The sequence below is a fragment of the Suncus etruscus genome, chromosome 12 (assembly GCF_024139225.1).
Source record: "Suncus etruscus isolate mSunEtr1 chromosome 12, mSunEtr1.pri.cur, whole genome shotgun sequence".
NCBI classification, from domain to species: domain Eukaryota; kingdom Metazoa; phylum Chordata; class Mammalia; order Eulipotyphla; family Soricidae; genus Suncus; species Suncus etruscus.
The window spans coordinates 102091614-102118307 of record NC_064859.1 but is presented as its reverse complement, the minus strand read 5'-3'; the positions used below and the strand labels follow the sequence as shown (position 1 = coordinate 102118307).

Here is a 26694-nt window from a genome sequence, read left to right as displayed (position 1 = left end):
GGGTTTGAACCTGCCTTGTCTGCATGCAAGACACCCGTTGTACCGTCACTCTGGCCTCTCATTCCTCCCCTTTGTTGTTATTGTTGTTGTGTGGACATCACACACATTTTTGGGGGGGGGGTCACACCCGGCAGCGCTCAGGGCTCACTCCTGGCTCTCCGTTCAGAAATCGCTCCTGGCAGGCTCAGGGGACCATATGGGATGCCAGGAATCGAACCACCGTTCTTCTGCATGCAAGGCAAATGCTTTACCTCCATGCTATTCTCTCCGGCCTGCTAGATAGACACTTTTTCATTTTCATTTTTTCCCTCTTATTTAAGCACCGTGATCACAAAGTTGTTTGTGATTGAGCTTCAGTCCTACAGTGTCCCAACATTCTTCGCCAGTGGCCATTTTCCGCCAACAGTGTCCCAGGTTTTCTTTTTTTTTTTTTTTTTGGTTTTTGGTTTTTGGTTTTTGGTTTTTGGGTCACACCCAGCAGCGCTCAGGGGTTACTCCTGGCTCTATGCTCAGAAATCGCTCCTGGCAGGCACGGGGGACCATATGGGACGCCGGGATTTGAACCGCAGACCTTCTGCATGAAAGGCAAATGCCTTACCTCCATGCTATTTCTCCGGCCCCCCAGGTTTTCTTTCCTCATCCCTCCTACCTGCCTCTGGGGAAGGGATTTAACTCTTCTCCCCCTCACTCCTCCCAACCCCCAACTGTGGTTTGCACTATTGTTAATGTAGGAGTCCTGGGAGATCACATTCTTTGTCCTGACATGGGGATCCCCAGGTGTCCATGCTTCCGGGTGACCCTAGCATGTAGGTGCTGCTAGCTACTGGATTTGGTGTCTCAAGCCCCAGCTATCATCCTGCAGGCCCCAACACTTAATACTTTTGAGAGATCCCTTATAATATTGGAATCTATACAAAATGATGTTTTACATTTTTACAATATACCGATACAAATTTGTCCTAACAAATGCATATTTTATTAATTTTTTTGATGGGGGCACACCTGGTGATGTTCAGCAGTTACTGCTGGCTTTGCACCCAGGGATTTTTCAGGGGTCCATGTGGGTGCTAGAGATTGAACCCAGGTCAGCCATGTGCGAGGCAAGATCCCCGTTTTCTGAGCTATCTCACTAGCAACAAATACTTTTTTTGGCTTTTGGGCCTCACCCGGTGACACTCAGGGGTTGCTCCTGGCTCTGTGCTCAGACATCACTCCTGGCTTAGCGGAGCCTATGGGATGCCGCGGGATTGAACCTCGGTCTGTCTGGGGTCAGTTGCGTGCAAGGCAGATGCCCTACCACTGTGCTGTCACTCTGGCCCCTCAACAAAAAACATTTTAAAAGGAGCTTTTAGGGCGTTTGCCTTGCAAGCAGCCGATCCAGGACCTAAGGTGGTTGGTTCGAATCCCGGTGTCTCAGATGGTCCCCTGTGCCTGCCAGGAGCTATTTCTGAGCAGACAGCCATGAGTATCCCCTGAGCACTGCCAGGTGTGGCCCAAAAACCAAAAACCCAAAAAAAAAAAAAAAAAAAAAAAAAGGAGCTTTTAGTAGGTGTCTTGTTTTTGTTATGCTCCAGTTGTATTCATCATCCAATGATACATTTGCTTAAGGTTTGAGGCAGACAGACTGACGTGTGCCCCGTTCCTTACGTGCGCGAGTTGTATTATAAAGTTCTGAATTATTGCTGTCAAGCTGGTTAGTTTTCCCGTCACCTCACATCATGAGCACTTTCGCTTAAAGGTTTTAGGAATCAACCCTCCTGTCAGGATAGAGTCAACACACTGACTTTACATGTACTTTATACACAAGAGACTGGGCTTGTGTCCCTCGCAGAAATGCAGTGATCTTGTTTTCAGTTAGCCAAATTAAAAAAAAAAATCTGGGGCCTGGAAGGTGGCGCTAGAGGTAAGGCATCTGCCTTGCAAGTGCTAGCATAGGACGGACCGCGGTTCTATCCCCCACCCCATATGGTCCCCCAAGCCAGGGGCGATTTCTGAGAGCATAGCCAGGAGTAACCCCTGAGCGTCAAATGGGTGTGGCCCAAAAACAAAACAAACAAAAAGACAAAAAAAATCTAACTTAAGGACCAGGAAATAGTTCTGCATCGCACATGGAGGTTTTTTGTTTGTTTGTTTTTTTGTTTTGGGGGGGTTTTTGGGCCACACCCGGCGGTGCTCAGGGGTTACTCCTGGCTGTCTGCTCAGAAATAGCTCCTGGCAGGCATGGGGGACCCTATGGGACACCGGGATTCGAACCAACCACCTTTGGTCCTGGATCGGCTGCTTGCAAGGCAAACAGTTTTGCTATCTCTCAGGGCCCGCACATGGAGGTTTTAGTCCCACATGGTTCCCCCAAATATGGAGCTGGAGGTCATAGTCTCTAGGTGTGTCTTGTTATGGGGCCCTTCACCCCCCCCCCCCCAGTCTGAGTTAGATGTTCTGCATGTTTTCTTTAGCAGTGTGGTAGCCAGAGACGAGCTCCAGAGCTACCTGGCTCTTCAGCCCAGCTGTTCCTGCCATACTAGAAAGATTGCTGAGCACTAGAAGTACCTTGTGGAAAGCACTGCTGGCCAGCGTATGCCAGCATTGTTACTTCTTTATCACCTTGGTCAACCCTAGCCGGCACTTTTCCTGCCAGCCGTCTACCACATCCACTCAGGAATGCAGCTACAATGAAATTGTTTTGGCTTCACAGTCTCGGTTCAGCTCTCGGTTCATTCCGTGGCAGGCTGTTCCCGAGCACCATCTTCTGATAACATTTACTGTGCGTAATAGTACTAGTGTGGTAGTGCTAGCGTGGACGTCTGTCTCGACGGCTTGGCCTTCCCAGGTGGGCTGTCTTGTGGTTGCTCACAATCTGGTTCCCCTTGGAGCCTGTGAGCAGAAGGGCAGCCTCCACCTTGACTTCAGAGCTAGCTCCCTCTCTGTGGACACCACGCCTCTATGTTTTCTATTTGGGCTCTAGTTTTACTAAGAAAGTCTAGATATGGGCTGGAGCGATAACGCAGCGGTAGGGCATTTGCCTTGCACACGGCTGGTTTAGAATGGACCTCGGTTCAATTCCCGGCATCCCATATGGTCCCCAAGCCAGGAGCAATCTCTGAGCTCATAGCCAGGAGTAACCCCTGAGAGTCAGCGGGTGTGGGCTCCCCCAACCACCACCACCAAAAAAAAAAAAGGGAAAAGAAAGTCTGAATATGGAGTCTTGGGGGTAAAAGTTCAGCGGTCAAGCGCCTGAGTTAACACGTTTGAGGTCCGTGGGTTTGAGGCCCAGAAACAGACACATGCAGACTAGACAGAATCCTCAAGTGGCATTCAGAGTTGGTATTTACCACTTGGCTTTGCTTGGAATATCTGTTCTTTTTGTTTGTTTTTTCGGGCCATACCCGTTTGATGCTCAGTGGTTACTCCTAGCTAAGTGCTCAGAAATTGCCCCTGGCTTTGGGGGGGACCATATGGGATGCCTGGGGATTGAACCATGATCCTTCCTAGGCTAGTGCTTGCAAGGCAGACACACCTTATCTCTAGCGCCACCTCACCAGCCCCTGCTTGGAATATTTGTTCTATTCTCTCCACTAGAGGGATTTGATTTGTTTTGAACTTTGGAACGTTCTGGGAGATTCCCCTCCCCCCTGTTTTTATGCCTTTGATTTATAGAACATGTTATCTAGATGTTATGGATGGTCTCTTGCTGATTGTATTAACAAGATGTTCTACTCAAAAACGTCCATCAGTAGTTTTAAAAGAAGTTCTAGTCTGCTCTGTTGCACATTTTTAGATGAGTCACCAGTTTTCTCCATGTTAGTTTTCTCATCTGTATTTGGCACATTTTAAGTACCTTTAATCAGAGTTATTCTAGAACATCGTGACACAGCTGACAGCAAAAGCTAAAAAAAAAAAAAAAAAAAAGGAAACAAACTTAAATGAGTTAATTGACCCTTAAAATTATTATTTTTTTTTTTTTTTGTGGTTTTTGGGTCACACCCGGCAGTGCTCAGGGGTTACTCCTGGCTCCATGCTCAGAAATTGCTCCTGGTAGGCACGGGGGACCATATGGGACGCTGGGATTCGAACCGATGACCTCTTGCATGAAAGGCAAACGCCTTACCTCCATGCTATCTCTCCAGCCCCTAAAATTATTTTTTATGTAGTTATTTTATTGGCATACTGTAGTCGACAGCAGTACTATTTTTGGCCAACGTTGCTCTTACCCCTCCCCATCGATGCCGATGCCCTCCCACCATTATCTCAAGCACTTCCTTGGCTTCTGGTTTTATTTGTGGGAACTCTGTGATCACAGAAAGTAGTAAAATTTTTGTTTGGGAAGGTCTTATTGTTTTCAAAGTAAAACAAATAAAAGCTGCTATGAACTTGGCATTTGACACTTTGGAATTTGTTGTGTGTAGTTATTTTCTGTGGGAAGAGACTCTACAATAATTGTCTTTCCCATGACTAATACACACAGCAGAAAAGCAGTCAGATGTTGGTTGCTCTGTGCTCCTGGCCAAGCTCAGATGATGCCTGGGCGAGCCTGGCTTAGACGACTGAACTCGCTCTCTGACCTCATAATTCTTTTTTTATGGGCTATATTAGTTTGCCAAGGCTGCTGAGATAACGTAATAACGTACTGGGTGACCAGAGTGATAGTTCAATGGGGAGGGTGCTTGTCTTGCATGTGGCCAACCCGGGTTCCATCTCTGGTACTCCAGATGGTCTTCCAAGCCTATCTTGTGTGATTGCTGAGCCTAGAGCCAGGATATAAGCCCTGAGCTAAGCCGGGTGTGGCCCAAAAGACAAAAAAAAAAAAAAGTACTGGGTGACTTAAGCAATAGAAATTAATTTTATTGAAATTTTGGAGGCTTGGAAAGATAGAGTGGATGCGCTTGCCTAGTACATGGCTGACTCAGGGTTAGTCCCTGACACCTCATAGTATCATTCCTAAGTACTGCCAGGAATGGTTCCTGAGCACAGAGCCAAGAGTGAGCCCTGAGGAGAGAGGATGGTTGGTAAGCCCAGTGGTGAGCTCTCTCTCCAAAGCCAACAGCATTCTGGAGTCTAGAAGTGGAACTATTGCCCGGCTGGTTTCTCCTGCTGCCTGTCTGTTCGAGTACACATGGTCTCCTTTTGCTTGGTGTCCGTGGACAGATTTCCTCTACTGATGACAGCATCAGTCAGGTCTGACTCAGACCTGGTCCCCAGTGACCCCCTTCTCACTTAAACTTTTTTTAAGGGGGAGGGTTTGGGCCACACCCAGTGGCGTGCAGGGGTTACTCCTGGCTCTGTGCTTAGAAGTCAGTCCTGGCAGGCTCGGGGGACTCTATGGGATACTGAGAATTGTACCCAGATCTGTCCCAGGTTGGCCGCATGTAAGGCAAATGCCCTACTGCTGTGCCATCATCACTTTGCCCCTTTAATTTTATCTCTTTACTACTGTCTCCAATGACAGTCAGATTCGGAAGTGTCAGGGATCAGAACTTGTACATCAGAGGATTTAGGGAATGGAGCTCTTTGAGCAGCAATAGCATTGTGTGGTTTGCTCAGACATGCCTCATCACAGCGACTCTGGCTAGCACGTTATCATAGACTTACTAAAATACTGTTTTCCCCGTGATAAGAACTTGGCTGTGCTGGGCAAGAGCTCACCAGCTGTGCTGAGGGGCCCAGGCCCAGCCTGACACTTGCACCCTTTGGATAAAACCTAGAAATGCTTGGGGCCACCAGGACCAGCCCCAGATATTCATGGGGCTGGGGTGGGGTGGGGATGAACCTGGGGCCTCAGGCATGCAAGGCATGCACTCCTCCCTTTCATCTTCCCAGCCCTGGAACTTTGAAGGTTCACTGCCAAGAATTTTGGGTTATGCAATAATACTTTATTATCGCTGTGGTCAGCATGTTACGCTGCAAGCTCAGGTCTTATTTGTAGTTGGAACTTAACCCTTTAGAATACCTACCCCACTCACGCCTTTCCACCCTGCTTCCGGTAATATCTTTTTAGAACTTTAAAAAAATTATTTTTGCATTTGGGCACTCTACCTGGCAGTATTCAGAGGTTACTCCTGGCTCTCTGCATTCAGGAATTACTCCTGGCGATGCTTGGGAGACCCTCTGGGATGCCGGGGATCAAACCCAGAACTGACCCAGAAGTTAGGTAGACTCATTCTAAATATGAAATTGAATCTTATCCTCAGATTTAACTGACATTGTTTAGTAGAGAAAGGGAAACAATGCCAGAACATAGGAACAGTCGGTGCCTTTGATTCTCTTGTGCACAGAGTATAGGCAGCAATTCGACATTAAGAACAACGTTTATAAAAACATGAACATGGAAAAAAATGACAACAAAGGCACAGTTAGAGAAAGTATCCAACTTTTTGTGAAGATAAAACTTCACAAAGAGAGAGGCACAGTCTCTGACCTTGGAGTTCATCAAGGGGAACAGCTATAGCATGTACCAGTGTTTAGTGATGGAAAATAAAGCCCTATGACTTGAAGACAGGAAGTTCACTCAAACTGGAAGGTTCAGTGAATTGGGAGAGCAGGCCTGGCCTTAGGATCAGTGGAATGTCCCAGGAGGGAAAGGCTATTCGAGGCAGGTCTGACTAGGCATAGAGATACAAAAGCTAATTGCCTATTTCTCACTTCTAAACGTTAAAATTAAAAACAAAACTATTGGTGGCATATTGAAGCCTGAACAAAGTTCTCAGAACTATTTCCAATTATCCTTAAAGGTGGAGTATGCATTTAAAGCAGCAGTATCTATTTATTTTGATCTGTTTGGTTTTGGGGTCACACCCAGTGGTGTTCAAGGTTTAATCTTGGCTCTGTGCTCAGGAATCACTCCTGAAAGGTTCTAGAGACCTCCTACGAAACTGGGAATGAAACCCAGGTTGGCCGTGTGCAAGGCAACTGCCCTTCCCTCTGTATTATATTTCATCTATTTTATGCAATTGTAATGCCATTGCCATGTGAAAAATTAGTTTCTTGCTAATCCCTAAAATATACAGGACAGAATTTTACTTTTCCGTTTTGTTTTGGTTTGGTTTTTGGTTTTTTGGGCCACACCCGGCAGTGCTCAGGGGTTACTCCTGGCTGTCTGCTGAGAAATAGCTCCTGGCAGGCACGGGGGACCATATGGGACACCGGGATTCGAACCAACCACCTTTGGTCCTGGATTGGCTGATTGCAAGGCAAACGCCATTGTGCTATCTCTCCCGGGCCCACTTTTTCGGTTTTTTGGTCAGTTGCCAAACAAGGACATGTTTTACAAAGCTGTTATACCTCTAACATTTCTTACATTTACAAACCGTTATCCCTCTAATCAAGTCATTAGCAGGAAGGGTCATTTGTCCTGCAAGAGGTACAGTATTTTAAAACCTATTTTCCTGCAGTAATATCTGATTTATTCTTATATTTGTCATAATTTCTATAAATAGAAGGAAGTTTGTTTCAGAGATTTGATCCAAAAATTTATTTTGAGGTTCTTTCGCAGAATTTTTCACAGATGGTGCTGCGGTTTAATGCTGCACTGGCATTGAGTCTGGTCTCAATTTTATTTATTTATTTTTTATTTTTGTTTTTTTAGGTCATACCTGGCAGCACTCAGGGGTTACTCCTAGCTCTATGCTGAGAAATCGCTCCTGGCAGGCTCGGGGGACCATAGGAGATGCCGGGATTCGAATCACTGTCCTGCATGCGAGGCAAACACCTTACCTCCATGCTATCTCTCCGGCCCCTGGTTCCAGTTTTAGAGAGGCTAAGATCAGGAATTGAGGGGGTGGCAACTGACTTCTCCTTTATAAAGATTCTCTTTGCATGTTTTTTATTTGTTTGTTTGTTTGGCTTTTTTTTTTTTGGTTTTTGGGCCACACCTGTTGACACTCAGGAGTAACTCCTGGCTATGCACTCAGAAATCACTGGCCAGAGAGATAGCATGGAGGTAGGATGTTTGCTTTGCATGCAGAAAGACGGTGGTTTGAATCCCGGCATCCCATATGGTCCCCGAGCCTGCTAGGAGCAATTTCTGAGCGTAGAGCCAGGAGTAACCCTTGAGCGCTACCAGATGTGACCCCCCCCAAAAAAAATTGCTTCTGGCTTGGGGGACCAAATTGGACACCAGGAGATTGAACCGCCCTCTGTCCTAGGTTAGTGCGTACAAGGCAAACACCCTACCACTTGCACCACTGCTCCATCCCCCTCTTTTTGCATGTGGTTTTTTGCTTTGCTTACACCTGAATTTATGTCATCCACATCGCAAATAAGTGGCCAATATGCATTCTGACATTTGTTACCTAGAATTCTCTAGGAGTCATTCTTATTAAGGATATTTGATTATCCCAGAGACATATATGTCAGACAGCAGCATTACATTTTTGGGGGTACTTGGGGGGACTGATATATTGGTACCCCAACTTCTTCCAGTGCTCCATTGAATTTGATGTTATTTTGGTTTTTGGGGTACACCTGGTGGTGCTCATCAGGGATTACTCCTGGCTCTCTCTCAGAAATCACTCCTAGCAGGCTCACGGAACCATATAGGATGCCATGATTGAACCCAGGTCGGCCATGTGTGAAGCAAATGTCCTACCCACTGTGCTATCACTCTAGCCCCTGAATTTGATTTTCTTTCTTTCTTTTTTTTTTCTTTTTTTGTTTTTGGTTCATACCTGGCAGCACTCAGGTTACTTCTGGCTCTACACTCTGAAGTCGCTTCTGGCAGCTCAGGGGACCATATGGGATGCCAGGATTCGAACCACTGTCCTTCTGCATGCAAGGCCAACACCTTACCTCCATGGTATCTCTCCAGCCCCTGAATTTGATTTTCTATTCTTTTTTTTTTTTTTTTTTTTTTTGGGCCACACCCAGTGACGCTCAGGGGTTACTCCTGGATATGCGCTCAGAAGTCACTCCTGGCTTGGGGGACCATATGGGACGCCGGGGGATCGAACCGCGGTCCGTCCTAGGCTAGCGCAGGCAAGGCAGGCACCTTATCTCCAGCGCCACCACCCGGCCCCCGATTTTCTATTCTTTTTGTTTGTTTGTTTTGGGTCATAGTGGTGACACTAAGGGGTTACTCCCGGCTCTGTGCTCAGAAGTCACTCCTGGCAGGCTCAGGGGATCATATATAGAGGGAGTGCCCGGAACCGAACCTGGGTTTGTCCCGGGTCGGCCACGTCTAAGGCAAATGCCCTACTGCTGTGCTATTGCTCGGGCCTGAATTTGATTTTTAACATAATTTGCCTGCTGAGTTCTTTTGTAAATGTAGTGTGTTTCCGTTTTGGTTTATTTTTAAAGTTATCTCATTTTCCCTGTAGAGCATGTTCATGATATGCCTGTGTTTTGTGATGGTTATGCCCCGTTCATCTTTGGTAGCTTCCTTGCTCTCTGATACCAGAAGATATTCTGTGTTGGGTCCTGGCGTTCTAGTCAGAGGTGTACATGCACCCAGCTGATGTGGGTTCAGGACCTGGCACTGCTTGGTACCCTGAGCATTGCCAAGTGCAGTCCTGAAGGCTCTGAGCATTGCTGACTTGGTAGGGCTGGGCCAGCGTCCCATCTCAGGCCCCTGCATTGAACCATTGGCTTGGTTGTTTGAGAGTTAACAGGAGGGGCCCCAGTGGCACCCTAAAATGAGATATTTTGTGCCTACATTGTCATTGACTATTCACTTTTGGGTTTACTTTTGGGAACCATTCTCAGGGCTCAGTGCTCAGGGACCTTATGTTGCTGGGATTGAGCCAGGTTTGGCTCCGTGCAAAGGACTATTTTTAGTGTTTAGGTTTTTGTTTTGTTTTGGGGCCTTACCTGTTGATGCTTAGGGGTTATGGCTGGCTATTCGCTTAGAAATCGCTCCTGGCTTGGGGGGACCATATGGGACACCGGGGGATCGAACCGAGGTGCTTGCAAGGCAGACGCCTTACCTCTAGTGCTACCGCTCTTGCCTCAGTTTTTAGTTTTCTGAACAGTTCAACATCTGTGCCTGTTTTAAAGAACTTTCTGCTATTTTTATTAGGGGGCCATAATTTACAGTATTGTTAATGATACTTTCCTTGCATACATTGTTCCAGCATTACACCCACCACCAGTGTGCCAAGGACCCCCCAGAGTATATTCAGTTTTGTTGTTGTGTTTTTTTTTTTTTGGTTTTTGGGTCACACCCGGCAGTACTCAGGGGTTATTCCTGGCTCCAGGCTCATAAATTGCTCCTGGCAGGCACAGGGGACCATATGGGGCGCCGGGATTCGAACTGATGACCTCCTGCATGAAAGGCAAACGCCCTACCTCCATGCTATCTCTCTGGCCCTGTATATTCAGTTTTGTAAACACAATTTTCAGTTCTGTTGCCTTTGGCTGTTCCTTAGTCTCTCCTTTATATCCCTCATGTGAGAACTGCCTCTTTTCATCCTGTGGAGATGCTGGCATCAGCGCGGCGCGCACGTGCGCGCTCCCCCCCCCCCCACGGTTCAACATCAGCCTGGCACGCGCGCGTGCGCACACACACACACACACGGTTCAACTCCTGAAATGCCACAGGATTGTAAATCAATAAGAACTGATAAATAGGGGTCAGAGTGATAGTGCAGGGGTAGGGCGTTTGCCTTACATGCTTGCTGACCTGGGTTTGACTCCTGACATTCCATATGGTCCCCTGAGCCTGCCAGGGGCAATTTTTGAGTGCAGAGCTTGGAGTAACCCTCGAGCGCCACTGGGTTAGTCCAACCCCCCCACAAAAGCCCTGATCATTTTTAACTATATCCTTAAAATATACTTGAACATCCTTAAAATATACTTGAATAGACTTTGAAAGAACATTAAAAATAAAGGAGAAATTTTATTTTTGTTTGTTTCTTTGTTTTTGGGCATACCTGGAGGCTCTCAGGGATTACTCCTGGATCTGTGCTCAGAAATCACTCCTGGCAGGCTCAGGGGACCCTATGGGATGCAGGGGATCAAACCTGGGTCTGTCCTGAGTTAGCCAGGTATAGACAAATGCCCTACCACTGTGCTATCACTCTGGCCCCTACTTTTGTCTTGTCTTTTTAAAGACAACCTGCATGCCTACCACATTTGTTATCTGGAATTCTCAGATGCACCTTGAATGTTTGTTCTAAAACTGCCTTCCGGTGCCAGAGAAAAAGCGCAGTGGGGAGGGCACTTGCTGCGCACCCATGTGGTTCCCCAAGCAAAGCCAGGAGTAACCCCTCAGTGCTTCTGATTGTGGCCCCCAAAATACAAGAAGCATGTAACAGCTGTGAAAAGCCTAAGCTGCTGTTTGTCCGCAAAGCTCTGTTATTTCTTTAGATTTAACCGAAGCATAATCCAGTTGGCTGAAGTGTTCTTGGTGAGGAATCATATCCTCGGAGTCTGTTTGTGTCTGGTGTGTCTGGTTGGTCTGTCGGTGAGTTGGTCAGTATACCCACCTTTTTTTTTCCCTTTGGTTTTTGGGCCACACCCGGTGACGCTCAGTAACTCCTGATTTGGGGGACCATATGGGATGCTGGGGATCGAATCGAGGTCCGTCCTAGATCAGCTCCTTAAAGGCAAACACCCTACCACTGTGCTATCACTCCGGCCCCTACCCATCATTTTTATCTGACCTTGAGTCTCCTCTACTGGGTCTGCTGTGAATCTTTTGTAAGTTCTTTCTTTCATCTTGCTGCTTTCACTGTTCTGTTTCTGTCTCTGACTTTTGTCCTTTGATTACTGTGTTTCTTGGAATTGCATGTTTTTAGATTTTGAGCCACACTGAACTCAGTGCTTACTCTTAACTCTATGCTCAGGGATCTCTCCTGGTAGAACTGGGAGTCCGTTCGGGTCAGCCATAAACAAAACAACTGATCTAACTGCTGTACTCTCTAGTCCCTATTAGAGTCTGTTTCTGCTTGTACCATTTGGGCCTCTTGGATCTGGGTCTTGTACTCAGCTTTGGGACAGTCTTGTTTGTTTTTGGACCACATCTTACAGTGTTCAGGGCTTACTTTCTCTGTACTTAGTGATCACTCCTGAGGCTCAGGGAAATCATGAGATGTTGGAGATAAAACCTGGGTCAGCCACATGCAAGGCAAAATGCCCTACCCATTGTACTATCTCTCTCCAGCCCTGGTTCTGGGAATTTGGGGGGGAGGGGTTATACAGAATTATGTGAATCATTCCTGGCAATGCTCTGGTGATCATATGGGATGCCCGGGATCAAACCCAGGTCTGCCTATAAAAGGCAAGTGCTTTACCTGCTGTGCTATTGCTCCTGTCTAATGAGAGAGTCTTTTTTTTTTGGTTTTTGGGTCACACCCGGCAGCACTCAGGGGTTACTCCTGGCTCAAGGCTCAGAAATTGCCCCTGGCAGGCATGGGGAACCATATGGGATGCTGGGATTCGAACCACCGTCCTTCTGCATGCAAGGCAAACACCCTACCTCCACACTATCTCTCTGGCCCCCATGAAAGAGTCTTTTTTTTTTTTTTTTTTTTTTTTTTTTTTTTTTTTTTTTTTTTTTTTTTTTTTTTTGGTTTTTGGGCCACACCCTGTGACGCTCAGGGGTTACTCCTGGCTATGCGCTCAGAAGTTGCTCCTGGCTTCTTGGGGGACCATATGGGACGCCGGGGGATCGAACCGCGGTCCGTCCTAGGCTAGCGCAGGCAAGGCAGGCACCTTACCTCCAGCGCCACCGCCCGGCCCATGAAAGAGTCTTAATTGAGATGACATCTGTAACAATATATAGGTTCATCCTTTTTCAGACCATGTGTTGCTATTCCACACTCACCACCAAAGGAAGCATCTGTCCTCCATGGTTGATTTGATCTGGCTCTTGTAGCTTCCCTTGCTTCTTTTTTTTTTTTTTTTTTTTTTTTTTTTTGGTTTTTGGGCCACACCCATTTGACGCTCAGGGGTTACTCTCCTGGCTATGCGCTCAGAAGTCGCTCCTGGCTTGGGGGACCATATGGGACACCGGGGGATCGAACCGCGGTCCGTCCTAGGCTAGCGCTGGCAAGGCAGACACCTTATCTTTAGCGCCACCGCCCGGCCCCCCCTTTTTTTTTTTTTTTTGTTTTTTTTGGGCCACACCTGGCGTTGCTCAGGGGTTACTCCTGGCTGTCTGCTCAGAAATAGCTCCTGGCAGGCACGGGGGACCCTATGGGACACCGGGATTTGAACCAACCACCTTTGGTCCTGGATCGGCTGCTTGCAAGGCAAACACCACTGTGCTATCTCTCCGGGCCCTTCCCTTGCTTCTGACTCTTTGATGCTGGTCCTTTTCTAAGCTAGTTCTTTTTAGTAAATGTCCTGCTTCCCTAGTGCAGTTTTGATGGCCCGGCTCAAGTGAAGGCTTCTGATACTCCTCACACACCACAGTATGGTTGTTTTTCCTGGGTGAGGAGGGGAGTATAAAATGACACCCAGCTCTTTCTGCCACTGACGCTGACGAAGTCGCACGCGCAAGGCTGCTCTGCCATCACCAAGATGTGCTACGTTGCCTCTTACCTGCTGGCCGCACTCGGGGGCAACTCGTCCCCCAGCGCCAAGGACATAAAGAAGATCCTGGACAGCATGGGCATCATCGAGGCGGACGATGACTGGCTCAATAAGGTCATCAGTGAGCTGAGTGGGAAAAACATTGAGGACGTGATCGCCCAGGGCATTGGCAAGCTGGCCAGTGTGCCGGCTGGTGGTGCTGTTGCTATCTCTGCCACCCCTGGAGCCGCAGCCCCTGCTGCTGGCTCTGCCCCTGCTGCAGCAGAGTCTGAGGAGTCCAATGATGACATGGGGTTCGGCTTGTTTGACTAGTCACCGCCCTAATAAAACACCTTTCTAGACCTGAAAATTAATTTTTCAAATAAAAAAAATGACACCCAGCTATTAACCCAAAACAAAGTCGTTCTCTTATGTCCTCTTTCCTTTTCTCCTCGCCTTTGGATATGTAAAAGCCCATATGGATCCCTCTACCCTGCTCCACCCTGGTGGACTTTGTCCTGGGAGAATAAAAAAAGAGCAGTTTGGCTTTGGTGGTTCAGACAGAGACACCATGAGGCGAGGCACAGCGCAGACTTGACTCCATGACTCTCCTGACTGCCTTGGTTTTTTGATTCTTCACTACTACTCTATCTGCATCAGACCTGTCCTTCTGGGGGTGGGAGAAATGGTGTGAGGGGTGTTCTCACAACGTGGAGATTTATTTTACACCTGGCGCCTGAATAGGGACTCGAGCCCGAGAAGCCACCAATGATGGTGAGTTGTTGGACCCTCTGCTAATTAATCACCATGACAGCCTCCTTGAACTGGACTTGGTACGCATGATCAAATCCTCACTGTAACTCCAGTCGGGCCCATGGCAAGTGTTCCTCTTGTCAGCAGTCCAGCTCCTCCGAACCCGAGTCTCTGAAGGGCTGCCTCCTCCCCTCCCCCGTCCTTCTGTCCCTAGTTAAATAGGCACATTTGGAAAAGAAAGACAGGAACATCTGTGGACATGCAGACCAGTTGATTAATAGGACTCGAGAAATAGGAAGGATTTTAATCACTTTGTAGAGAGGTTTGAAATCCTTGAGTTACTTTTGAGTTTATTTTACTTATTTTATTCTGAGTTTATTATTATCTCAGAATGCGGAAAAATAAAACATCAAACACAGACCAAACAATCACAAGCACCAAGTAGGGAATATGAAATTCAGCTTTTTATTATTTACTGTGGTCCAGAGGCTTGTTTTCTTTGCTTGTTTTGGTTTCTGGGCCACATCCGATGGTGCTCAGAAATTGCTCCTGGCAGACTCAGGGACCCTATGGGATGCCGGGAATCGAACATAGGTCTGTCCTGGGTCAGCCGTGTTGCAAGGCAAATGTCCTACCGCTATGCTATCTCTTTGGCCTTCTGTGGTCCAGAGTTTTAAGAATGCCTGTTTTATTTTAAGATGTCCTGCTTTCAGTAAAGGTTAGCAGCTTTGGGCTTGAGACATGGACAAATCCAAGAAGAAGCCTTATGCTCCTTCCGAGAGCCATTAGCGGGAAAAAAATCATTAAAGATTCATCAGAGTCATCAGAGCTCTACAGAGTTTTCTGGTAGTTTACTCAGGGGGTTCCTGACTATGCTTAGAGGATTGATCAAGATCTAGAAATGGATAAAAAAGAAAAAAAAACTTTTAGAATCTACACAAACTAGTAGTAACCACCGAATCAACCCAAGTCTGTTTGAAACTAGCACAGAAAAAAGGAACCACGAAGAATGAAGTTTAGGATCTGTGAGTGGTCTGTTTAATGGGACTCGGGGTTCAGCGCTAGGGTCTGAGGGCTCCCAGACCAGCCTGCCTGAACCTGGGTACCTGGGCCTCTGGAACCCAGGCAGGGCTGCATCAGCCACGCTTAGGAGACCTTAGGAGACCGTATGGTGCCAGTGATCACACCACACCCGGGCAGAATGTGCAGAGTTACCGTATTTTCCGGCGTATAAGAGGACCCCTTATTTTACAGTTAAAACATAGGTTTAGGCCTATATTTGCTGTATCAGACAGAACGTTTCTGTGCTGCAACTGTACGTACCACAGTGAGCCAATCACAACAAGCAAAGGTTCAAAGGTTCTACTGTCATAGACTTCCTCTCTGACTCTGGCCAAGCTGAGCAGGCTTTTGACAGTGTAGGTTCGGGTCCAGAACATTGTAATTTGCATGCATCAAAAGCCTGCTTGGATTGGCTGAGTCAGAGAGGCGGTCCGAGCAGCCTGGCAGTGATTGGTGCAGGATCGAGTTGGAAAATTTGTTTCGTGGCAATATCCAGATGATTTTTATTTAGCGGCATATCGGGCCGTTTTTTGGGATATACTCCGGGTGTAAGACAACCCCCGATTTTCGATTGACTTTTTTTTGTTTCAAAAGTCGTCTTATACGCCGTAAAATACGGTACTTCATTTTGGGCTGCACCAGCAGTGCTCAGGAAAATCAGTGGCCAGACTTGGGTGAGAGGCTCAGCTGTCTTCTTCTCAATTTTAAGACTTGAATTTTCATATTTCATTCATAACGACCACCCTTTGCAGTACACTGGTGGCTATGTGGTACCAGACCCAGGGCTGCTAAGCACGTGCTCTGCCACTTAAGCCGTCTCGATGGCTCAGCCAGGGCCTTTCTGAATCTGTGTTTCTATGTGTAAATATAACCAAGTGTCTGGGGTGCAGAGTTTGTGTGTCTTTCTGACCGGGATCCAGGAGGTCTTCCTAGGTTTTGAGAGCAAAATAAGTCAGTGAAAGGGGCAGTGAATGTGTGAGAGGCCCGGAGCTTGCTCAGTGTGCGAGAACTGCAAAGATGATTCAGCCCAAAGCTGAATCCAGGAGCGGCTGGAGACTGAGCTGTGATTGTTGGGGTTTTGGGCCCCACCCACTGGTGCTCTGGGGTTACTTCTGGCTCTGAGCTCAGGAATCACTCTTTGTGGTCCTGGGGGTGGTGGGTGGGTAGGTGGGTGGGAGGGGAATGATTGGGATGCTGAGGATGAACCCCAGTCAGCCACTGGCAAGGTGATGCCCTCCCTGCTGTGCTGTCTGCCGTTCTGATCCTGGAGATACGTGGCACTTTACAGTGAAGTCTGGTTGTTATTTTAAATCGAACAACTGAGATCTTTACCCTTTTGGGGAGGAGCCGGTCTTTGTTTTTAAGTAACCTAATATTTATTGAACATTTTGCTAAACATTTTTTAGGCTATGGTAATTTTTTTTTTTTTTTTTTTTGTGGTTTTTGGGTCACACCCGGCAGTGCTCAGGGGTTATTCCTGGCTCCAGGCTCAGAAATTGCTCCTGGCAGGCACGGGGGACCATATGGGGCGCCGGGATTTAAACCGATGACCTCCTGCATGAAAGGTAAACGCCTTACCTCCATGCTATCTCTCCGGCCCCGTAATTTTTTGAGTTAAGTAGAATCACCATTGATTTTCATCTTAGCTTTGATACTTGTTACCTGCAGCATTTCATCCTTACTGTCAGGTTAACTGTCAGATGCTTATATTCTAATTTAATAACTGGGCTTCTCTGTGGAACCAGTGATCATTTTGCCTTTTCAGATGATGAAAGATGACTGTTGCGTTTGCTTTTGCAACAGGACATGCTGATACTCAGACACATGAAATCTGATAATATCCTTCGGGCCAAGTTATCTAGAAACTGCATCAATAGTACAGGGCACACCCTAAGCTCCTCCAGACTTGGCTTAGGGCACTCTGGCCTTGCCTTGCTGCCAGGAACACCTCTGGCCCACTAGCTGTTGGGACGTACCCCTGCAGAACCGGGGCATCCTGTCTTCATTGCTAAGCAGTGTGGTGATTGAATGGGGCCTGAAGTTGGTTTTGATCCTGAGGTGCTGTGGGTTTTTGTGTCTTGACCAAGTGCTGCTGGAACTTGAGAAAGGAAGGTGACCATCTATGGCAGCTAATTCTTAGCGCCCCTTCAGTGTGCTCTGCAGAGCTGCTCTATTGTGAGAGATTTTATTGCCTTTATTACAGATCAGGTGCCGTGGTTATACAGTAAGTGTCTTAAGTTTCTAGTGTCGATATAGAATGCTCAGTGACTGCACACCACCTAGTGGAGAAATTTAGAAGCAGATCAGCTCCTGTTTGGTTGCCGCTGTACCGAATATGGCAAGAAATGCCTGGACACCAGGCTGGAGAGGTAAGGTGGGTGCCTGGCACATGGTGACCCAGCTTTATTCTCTCTCATATGCACGCACGCACGCACACACGCATGCATGCATATGCTTGGGGCAAGGCCCGGAGTACTGCACAGATAAAGCAGATGAAGCATCCGCCTTGTGTGCAGCCAACCTGGGTTAGACCCAGCACAACACAGACTGCCTTGTACTCACCGGGAACAGTTCCTGAGCCCAGTGCCAGGAGTAAGACATCAGACTGCTGGCTGGTGTGCTCCTCTCAACATCTCCCCAAGAAAGTGTCAGCAAATGAATCTAGCGTTAAGGGGCCTCACCTAGGGGTTTCCTCACCTGTAGAACAATAATAAATGGTTAAACTCTGTTTTCTTAAATATTTTATTATAATTGTATTACAATATTAACTAATCTGCTATAATACTGTAATAGGCACATCATGTTGAAGTACAGAGTTATTGTATGTCACTTACATCAAAGTGCCCATGGCCCTCTGTGTCCATCTTTATGACCCTCCCTCCCATATTGTTTCTTTTTGGGGGTGGGGGTATACCTGGTTTTGCTTGGGGATTACTCCTGGTGGCATGAGGGGGTCCATAAGTATTCTGGGGATCAAACCCAGTTCATCTGTGTGCATGGCAAACGCCCTCCCCATTATACTGTCTTGGTGGCCCCTCGGCTCGCTGTTTCTTATTAGGTTTCATGACCTAAGACCAAGGGTGTGCCATCTTTTAATATTCTCTATTTCCTTATTTTGTTTCTCTTCTACAGAGGAGTGAGGTTATCGGTATTTGTTCTCTATCCCTCAGTTTCGTCCACGATACAGCAGACTCTGCATAATATTTCCACCGTGTATATATTCCACACCTTCTCTTAAAATGTTTATTATAACACCATAATTTACCACGTTGTTCATAGCACCATCTTTTAGGCATTAAATGCACCAACACCAATCCTACCACGGTGAGACCTTCCCTCCACCAGGGTCCCCAATCTTCACCGCCACCCCAGGCGCAGTTCTCTTTCCGCCTGGTATCACTAGAGTCAGTGTCTGAGGTTGGTTGGTGCTAGTTGAACTTCTGTGTTACTGTCTAGGCTCCCTGAGCTTGGGAGATTGTTTTTCTGTTTGTTTTTGGGCCACACCTGACAGTGCTTGGGTGAATCCTGGCTCTGCGCTCAGGAATCACTCCTGGCAGGCTCAGGGGACCCTATGGGTTGCAGGGGATTGAACCCTGGTCTGCCCTGTGCAAAGCAAGCGCCTTATGCGCTGTGCTATCCCTCCGGACCAGTTTGCGAGATATCTATGGGACTTTCCTACCAGGCTGACACTGCTGTGAACTTCTGAGGTGTTGCATGACCCCTTTTGGCTCTGAATTTTTGGATCTGAGATAGATTTGATGCCTTTGCAGTTTGCTGTGGTTCAGTTGTGGAGCTGGGCTGTGTCTGTAGAGTAGAGGGTCTGGGGTCCTGCTGTGGGCTGCTGTGACTTCAGGCAAAAAGGGGAATCTGCACCCACCCTTTCGGAGCTGGCCCCAGAGACATCAGCCCAGACCAGACTCCCCAGGAAGCATGGGTGGCCCTCGTTGCGTTGGGAGCCCAGTGGAGGGCTGGGTGGCTCTGTTGCCTGGCTGTTGTATCAGATTCTCCCCTGAACGTGTGTGCCTGGGTATGTCTAGATGGTGGTTGGAGGGTCCATGCCACAAAGTGGGATTACTGGGTTGTGTGGGTTCAGTCCTCCTTTGTCAAGGGATCTCCACACACTGTTTTCTGGAACTGTCTTAAGCCTCACACTTGAAATACTTCTTCACAGTTGGGAATTATCTCTAAATTACTTTTCCTTGAAAAAAATATTTTTAATCATATACCACTTTAGCTGGAGGTGGTGAGGGCCACGGGCATCCCTGGTTGGGGCCAGCAGGGTTTTACTATGAGTGTGTGTATGTATGTATGTGTGTTCAGCACTTGGGTCGAAATGTGTGTGTGTGTGTGTGTGTGTGTGTGTGTGTGTGTGAGTTCAGCACGTAGGTCGAAATGCCTCCCCACTCCCCGAATGTTGAGCTCTCTCTGCCCAAGTGGGCTTCCTTTGCAGGGTAATATGTTAGCTCCTAGAACCGCCTCTTCCATTATTTTTTAAACATAGGGATTAGTTTGGGCTCATAGTGACAAAGGGAGGCACGTAAAGGCGGACATACTGGGTTTTAGTGTAAGCTCAGGTTCTGGCCACGTAGCAGGTAAGATTGAATTTAAGAGGTCTGGAGGGTTCGGGCAGGTCGATGAGCAGGCTGAAGCAGATGACACTGGGTCTTGTACCTGGACCCTCAACCACTTCCTCAAGAGACTCCGCCAAAGGGTCTTTCGGGTCAGATCCGCAGATGAGCTTCGCTCAAATAGTCTGTTGAGTAATGTTCTCAACAGTGGTTCTTGGCAAAACCTTCTAAGCTTCAGTCTCTGATCCCCACTGAGTCTCTCTTCACTCCCACACCTGAGGGAGAGTCACCCTGGTCTTAGCAGAAAGACGAGGATGCAGTCAATGTTCCTCCTGTGGAAGCGTGCATGGTCCACATGGCCGGGACGCTGGGAAAGCTCGAGAACTTTGGGTCCTGGGGGTGTGTGTGTGTCATGTTCAGACCTGTCATCGCAAACCTGAGACGGTTCTGAGTGCAGGTACATATTTTTTAAAGGTCGCTTTCTTCAACGAAGTCCACCCGTATCTGAATCCTTTTCTTTCTCCTGCAGGTCCAGGGGCAAGTCCACCCGACCCTCGAGTCTAGTGACGATGCTCTTCAGTATGTCGAGGAACTCATCTTGCAGCTCCTGAACATGCTGTGTCAGACGCAGCCCCGGAGCGCTTCTGACGTGGAGGTGGGACCCACTTCGCCTTGTGTCCCTGTCACTAGCCTGTGCTGTTGTAATGCCAGTCAGGGGCCAAGAGTTTGCTTTCTGCTCTCCATGTGTGAATATGCACACCTTTTTGTTGTCGTTGTCACTGTCAACTGAACTCTTGACAGTGCTCAGGGCTAATTCCTGGCAGGCCCCAGCAGACCATATAGGGTGGCTGGGGACTGAGCTCAGCTCTGCTCTGCTTGTGTAAAGTAGGCTTACCCTCATTCTAATGTCACTAAGGGCCCCCCATTTATAAATTGTTTTTTGGTTCTTGGGTCACACCCAGTGATGCTCAGGGGTTACTCCTGGCCATGCGCTCAGAAATTACTCCTGGCAGGGACCATATGGCATGCCGGGAATGGAACTCAGGTCTGTCCTGGGTCGGCCGTGTGCAAGGCAAATGCCCAACCACTGTGCTCTCTCTCCGACCCCCTGTTTATGAATTTTAAAGTGAAGGACTTATTTTGAATGTATTGGTGTACGATAGCTTATATATGTTTTAGCTGCTAAACTATTTCTGACCTACTCCCCCGAGAACTGAGAACCTGGCACAAAGAATATCTCCTGAGAAACTGCTGAAAAGCACCGGACCAGCTGAATAAGATGGAACAGGGCACAGGTGAACTAGAGGAATGGCTGGTTTTTGAGGATCTGCTCTGTAGCTTCAGGCACAGTGTGTTTGTTTTGTCTGGCAGTACTCAGGATGACAAACTTAGCACCCAGCGGTCACTCTTGGTGCTGAGGATGGGACGCAGTTTTCTACAAGCACAGGGTTGTCTAGCCCATGAAACACCCCCCCCCCCAGTGGAGACTCGTGGGTGTTGGGGGGGTCTTCACTGTCCACATACGTGCTGCCTCCCTTAATAGCAGTATCTAGGGAGCTTTCCTTTCCTATTTCACCACTGAATGCAATGCATAAGTGTGAGAGGGCACCCAGGAAGGAGGTGGGGAATCTGAAGATGGACAAGTGATTGGGTCCCTCTGGCCCTGCCACCAGTGCTCTGCTAGAGATGGGACTGTGTAAAATCTATCCCTACATTGTGAAATCACCCCACACTCTGTAGTTCCACCTTCAGACAGAAAGATTTGAAGAAGCTGGGTAACGGCCTAAGAAGTAATAAACCACGCTAGTTGGGAGAGAAACATGGAGTGAGTTTGCTTCTTGCCTCGTGGTCTCTGTGCACCAAACTAAACTGACCTTTCTTTATTCTCCTAGCACAAGTCCCACCAGTAGGGGGAGGGTAGAGTGATCCAGGTGGGCTTTTACATATCAGAGGGACAGGTTTAAAGGAAAGGAAGATGGGGAGGGGAACACCTTTGTTTTGGGTATAGCTGGGTGTCATCTTACTATACTACCGGGTGAGGTACTCTGAGAGATCACTGCACTGCCCTTGGGGCTGAACCTCTGGTCCCTGAGCTGTTAAAAGAAAATTTCGTCAGTGATGAAGACCCTATGCCTTCACCATGTTTACCATGTGCCTTGCATTAATAATTTTAAGTACTTATCATGGATGCCCTTAAGTACCTACGTTTTAAGTACATAAAATGGAATTGATAGAGCCCCACCCCCAGGGAACAATGCTGACACAAGAAATAATCCACACAGGTTAGGAAGATAAATTGGGTTCTTGAACTTTCTATCACAAGCTCTGCAAGCAACCAGAGGGTACTGGCAGGCAGACAGGCTAGAGGTGGGGTAGAAACCAAAAAAGGGCTCTCTGACCCGAGGTCTTTATTGGGAAGAGTAGGACCTCCCCAATAAGTGGAGAACAGGGAGGGAGAGGGGTCAATCCAGAGGTGCTTCCGCCCAGGTGGGTCAAGCACATGTAAAGAATGATCCTGAATAAAGGAAGACCGGTTATTCCAACCGAGTGGGTTTTTAGAAAGGGAATAGATGACAGTAATAGATGCATATAGTGAACTTTGTGGTTTTCAAAGTGCTTCGATATACCTGTCACCTTATAGTTAACCCTGTAGAGCAGGGGTCTCAAACTCTTGGTCCGCTGGCCGCAAACGGCCCTCTGTACAACATTTTGTGGCCCTGCCCTAGAGGAATCTCTTTTTGTTTTGTTTTGTTTTGTTCTAGTTGTTAGGGTCACACCCCCCAATGTTCAAGGCTTACTACTGACTTTGCACTCAACGATCACCCTGACTTTGCTTCCTACGGCCCCCAGGTAAATTGAGTTTGAGACCCCTGCTGTAGAGTAATTTTTTTTGTTTTGTTTTGTTTTTTTGGGCCACACCCATTTGCTCAGGGGTTACTCCTGGCTAAGCGCTCAGAAATTGCCCCTGGCTTGGGGGGACCATATGGGACGCCGGGGGATCGAACTGTGGTCCTTCCTTGGCTAGTGCTTGCAAGGCAGACACCTTACCTCTAGCACCACCTCACTGGCACCGAGTAATTTTTATTTTACTTGTATGAATTATACTGAAATTATATATATATATTTTTGGTTTTTGGGCCACACCCGTTTGACGCTCAGGGGTTACTCCTGGCTATGCACTCAGAAATTGCCCCTGGCTTGGGGGGACCACATGGGACGCCAGGGGATCGAACCTCGGTCTGTCCTACGCTAGCGCTTGCAAGGCAGACACCTTACCTCTAGCGCCACCTTCCCGGCCCCTGAAATTGTATTTTAGAAAAATGTAAACTTGGGCCCGGAGTGATAGCACAGCGGCGTTTGCCTTGCAAGCAGCCGATCCAGGACTAAAGGTGGTTGGTTCGAATCCCGGTGTCCCATATGGTCCCCTGTGCCTGCCAGGAGCTATTTCTGAGCAGACAGCCAGGAGTCACCCCTGAGCACCGCCGGGTATGGCCCAAAAACCGAAAAAAAAAAGAAAAATGTAAACTTCTGGTTTTTCCCAGTCCAGGTATTATCTAGATATACATTTACTTGTATGAGTATATGGAGAAGATATAATGGTGTTTTTGATATTTTTTATGTTGGAAATAATTAAGTTTTCTTTCTCCATTAAGATCATTTAATTTGGGGCCGGGCGGTGGCGCTAGAGGTAAGGTGCCTGCCTTGCCTGCGCTAGCCTTGGACAGACCACAGTTCGATTCCCCGGCGTCCCATATGGTCCCCCAAGCCAGGAGCAACTTCTGAGCGCATAGCCAGGAGTAACCCCTGAGCGTTACTCGGTGTGGCCCAAAAAAACAACAACAACAAAAAAAATCATTTAATTTTTAATATTTTTTGGGTTTTGGGCTACACCTAGTGACACTCAGGGATTACTCCTGGATATGCCCTCAGAAATCGCTCCTGGCTTGGGGGACGATATAGGACGCCAGGGTGGGGGGGGGCGGGGTGGGGATTGAACCACGGTCCGTCCTAGGCTAGCATGGGCAAGGCAGATGCTTTACTGCTTGTGCCACTGCTCCGGTCCCTAGTTTTTAATATTTTAATGGATTTACTGAATGAACTTTCTTTTGAAATAGCAAGAAGTATAAAACAGATGTTTCAGGCCCAGAGAGATAGCACAGCGGTGTTTGCCTTGCAAGCAGCCGATCCAGGACCTAAGGTGGTTGGTTCAAATCCCAGTGTCCCATAGGGTCCCCCGTGCCTGCCAGGAGTTATTTCTGAGCAGACAGCCAGGAGTAACCCCTGAGCACTGCCGGTGTGGCCCAAAAACCAAAAATAACAAAACAAAACAAATGTTTCAAAAGTAATTGAAGTTGGAACAGTAGTATCGTGGAAGGTATAATGCTTTCCTTGCACATGACCCAACCTGTGTTTGATCCCCAGCATCTGCAAGCACCACCAAAAATAAGTCTTGAGTGTAGAGCCAGGAGTCATCCCTGAGCATTCCAGGCCGGACCCAAACCACCACCCTCCAACAAAGTAATCGCAAACTCAGGAAAGGCATACGTATCTTACTTTGTTTCAATAGTGGGTTTTTTTTGACAGGTAACCCATGTCATCAGAGTTGAACTCTGGAGAGTTTTCCAGAATAAAGATATATATATATAACCAATCTGGGATACATGCTGTTTGTTTCTGCCATTGCAGGAGCTGGGGGGCTTCCCTTTGTTGCTGTTGACCAGAGACCAGCACTGTTTGCAGTACTTCTGAGGGCCACACACTTAATAGTGCTGATCCACACTTGGTGTGGTGCTCCCAGGCTTCTTTCTATTTCTTAGATGAGCCCAGGCAAGCACGTGGCGGTCCCTGCTTTACTGCTGCTTCAGCCCTGCTGAATTTTCATTTGCTATATCTGGGTCACTGATGAATACTAACCAAGAACACATGCTGAAGTCATGTCCTAGCTACCTTTGTTGGTTTTAATTCTGGTATTTTGCTAGCAGATTTAAAATACTGAGAATAGAAGCAAAGTATCTTTCATTTATATGAGTTAGTGAGTTTATCCAAGTCAAGAAATTTAGCTTTTGCAACAACAGTTCTCTTGCTTCCAGTGGGGATTCTCAGACAAACTTATTAAGGTGATGAGATGTTAGATGACCTGGGCTGGGAACAGAGTATATGGCCTCAGGCACTTGTTCCTATCCCTGCACAGCTCACACCCTGAATCAATCCCCAGTAGTACATTTGGTCCCCTGAGCACTGCCAGGAGTGGTCCCGAATAGACAAGAAAACAGTGAGCTGGCGGTGGGCTCCTCTGGCTCTGCGGTGAGCAAGGTTTACTGCCGGGTTTGGTTTCTGGCTCCCACAAGAGGAACCCTTTCACTCCCTATCCCTCAAAGAATCAATGACAATTAAAGGGTTCAAACTAACACTGTCCTGCACTATATCAAAATTTTGTTGCCGGTGTAAATGATTGGTTTCTATGCTTTTAAAATAGTTCTTTTTTTTTTTTTTTTTGGTTTTTGGGCCACACCCGGCGGTGCTCAGGGGTCACTCCTGGCTGTCTGCTCAGAAATAGCTCCTGGCAGGCACGGGGGACCATATGGGACACTGAGATTCGAATCTACCACCTTTGGTCCTGGATCGGCTGCTTGCAAGGCAAACGCCGCTGTGCTATCTCTCCGGGCCCCTTAAAATAGTTCTTAAGAGATCGAGTACTAGCACTGTGGATAACAAAAATTCCTAGAGGTTTCCAATGTAAAATGCTTCTTGAACTTGTAATTAGTATTGAAAATAAGACAAACGATTACAGAATAGATTTAGGGATTTGCTTCTTAAACTTAGTTTTCCTCTCAAAATTTTATGTATTATTTTAAATGGCATCTGCTCATTCTTGCTTTTAACTTGACCACAATGTAGTTTGTGATTTTTCCCCCTAACCAATACACGGAAAGTGTGGTCTCTAATTTCCTAATTAATTAAGACACATAAAAAGTTTCCTTTTAGCTTAATTACGTGTGTAATATGCATCACTTGTAAAAAAGCATAGTTTGGGTATCTTAGATTTTCTTTTTTTTTTTTTTTTTTTTTTTGGATTTTGGGCCACACCCGTTTGACGCTCAGGGGTTACTCCTGGCTATGCGCTCAGAAATTGCCCCTGGCTTGGGGGACCATATGGGACACCGGGGGATCGAACCGCGGTCCGTCCTAGCTAGCGCTTGCAAGGCAGACACCTTACCTCTAGCGCCACCTTCCCGGCCCCGGTATCTTTGATTTTCACTTGTAACTGATAAGCACTGTTTATTTAATGTCTGTTACTATTTTCCTGTTTTCCAGGAACGTGTTCAGAAAAGTTTCCCTCATCCAATTGATAAGTGGGCAATAGCAGATGCCCAGTCAGCCATCGACAAGAGGAAGCGAAGAAACTCTTTGTCTCTCCCAGTAGAAAAAATTCATTCTTTGTTAATAAAGGTAAAGCCAAAATACTGCCTGTCACTTGTAGAAAACAACATGAAAACCACAGTTTTCAAGCACTGAAAAAATTTCATGGGTAGTAAAAATCAACAGAATAGAAGCATCATTTTAATTATTTTTAAGGAATCATATAACTGGAATGGATAAAATAATTGTAGGAAAATAAATATTGAGCAAATGATTTAAAGTCATTTTATCTTAGTAGTAATCAAAATTAAAAGGATTGGGCCTGGAGAGATAGCACAGCGGCGTTTGCCTTGCAAGCAGCCGATCCAGGACCAAAGGTGGTTGGTTTGAATCCCGGTGTCCCATATGGTCCCCTGTGCCTGCCAGGAGCTATTTCTTTTTTTTTTTTTTTTTTTTGAGCCACACCCGGCGGTGCTCAGGGGTGACTCCTGGCTATCTGCTCAGAAAT

The 26694-nt window shown here is 47.1% G+C and overlaps 2 protein-coding genes across 3 annotated transcripts in view; both read left to right on the top strand.

Moving 5' to 3' along the window:
• SOS1 (SOS Ras/Rac guanine nucleotide exchange factor 1) overlaps positions 1-26694 on the top strand; it is a 107369-nt gene that overhangs the window by 13897 nt on the left and 66778 nt on the right. For both annotated transcript variants that reach the window (XM_049784244.1, XM_049784243.1), the window contains exons 2-3: positions 20356-20481; positions 26142-26276. In XM_049784244.1, coding sequence (XP_049640201.1) covers positions 20356-20481; positions 26142-26276 — 261 coding nt within the window. The remainder of the gene's footprint in view (positions 1-20355; positions 20482-26141; positions 26277-26694) is intronic.
• On the top strand, positions 13421-13813 carry LOC126023894 (60S acidic ribosomal protein P2-like). The gene has a single exon (XM_049784284.1). It carries the CDS (start codon positions 13453-13455, stop codon positions 13774-13776), a length of 324 nt encoding a protein of 107 aa, XP_049640241.1. The 5' UTR covers positions 13421-13452; the 3' UTR covers positions 13777-13813.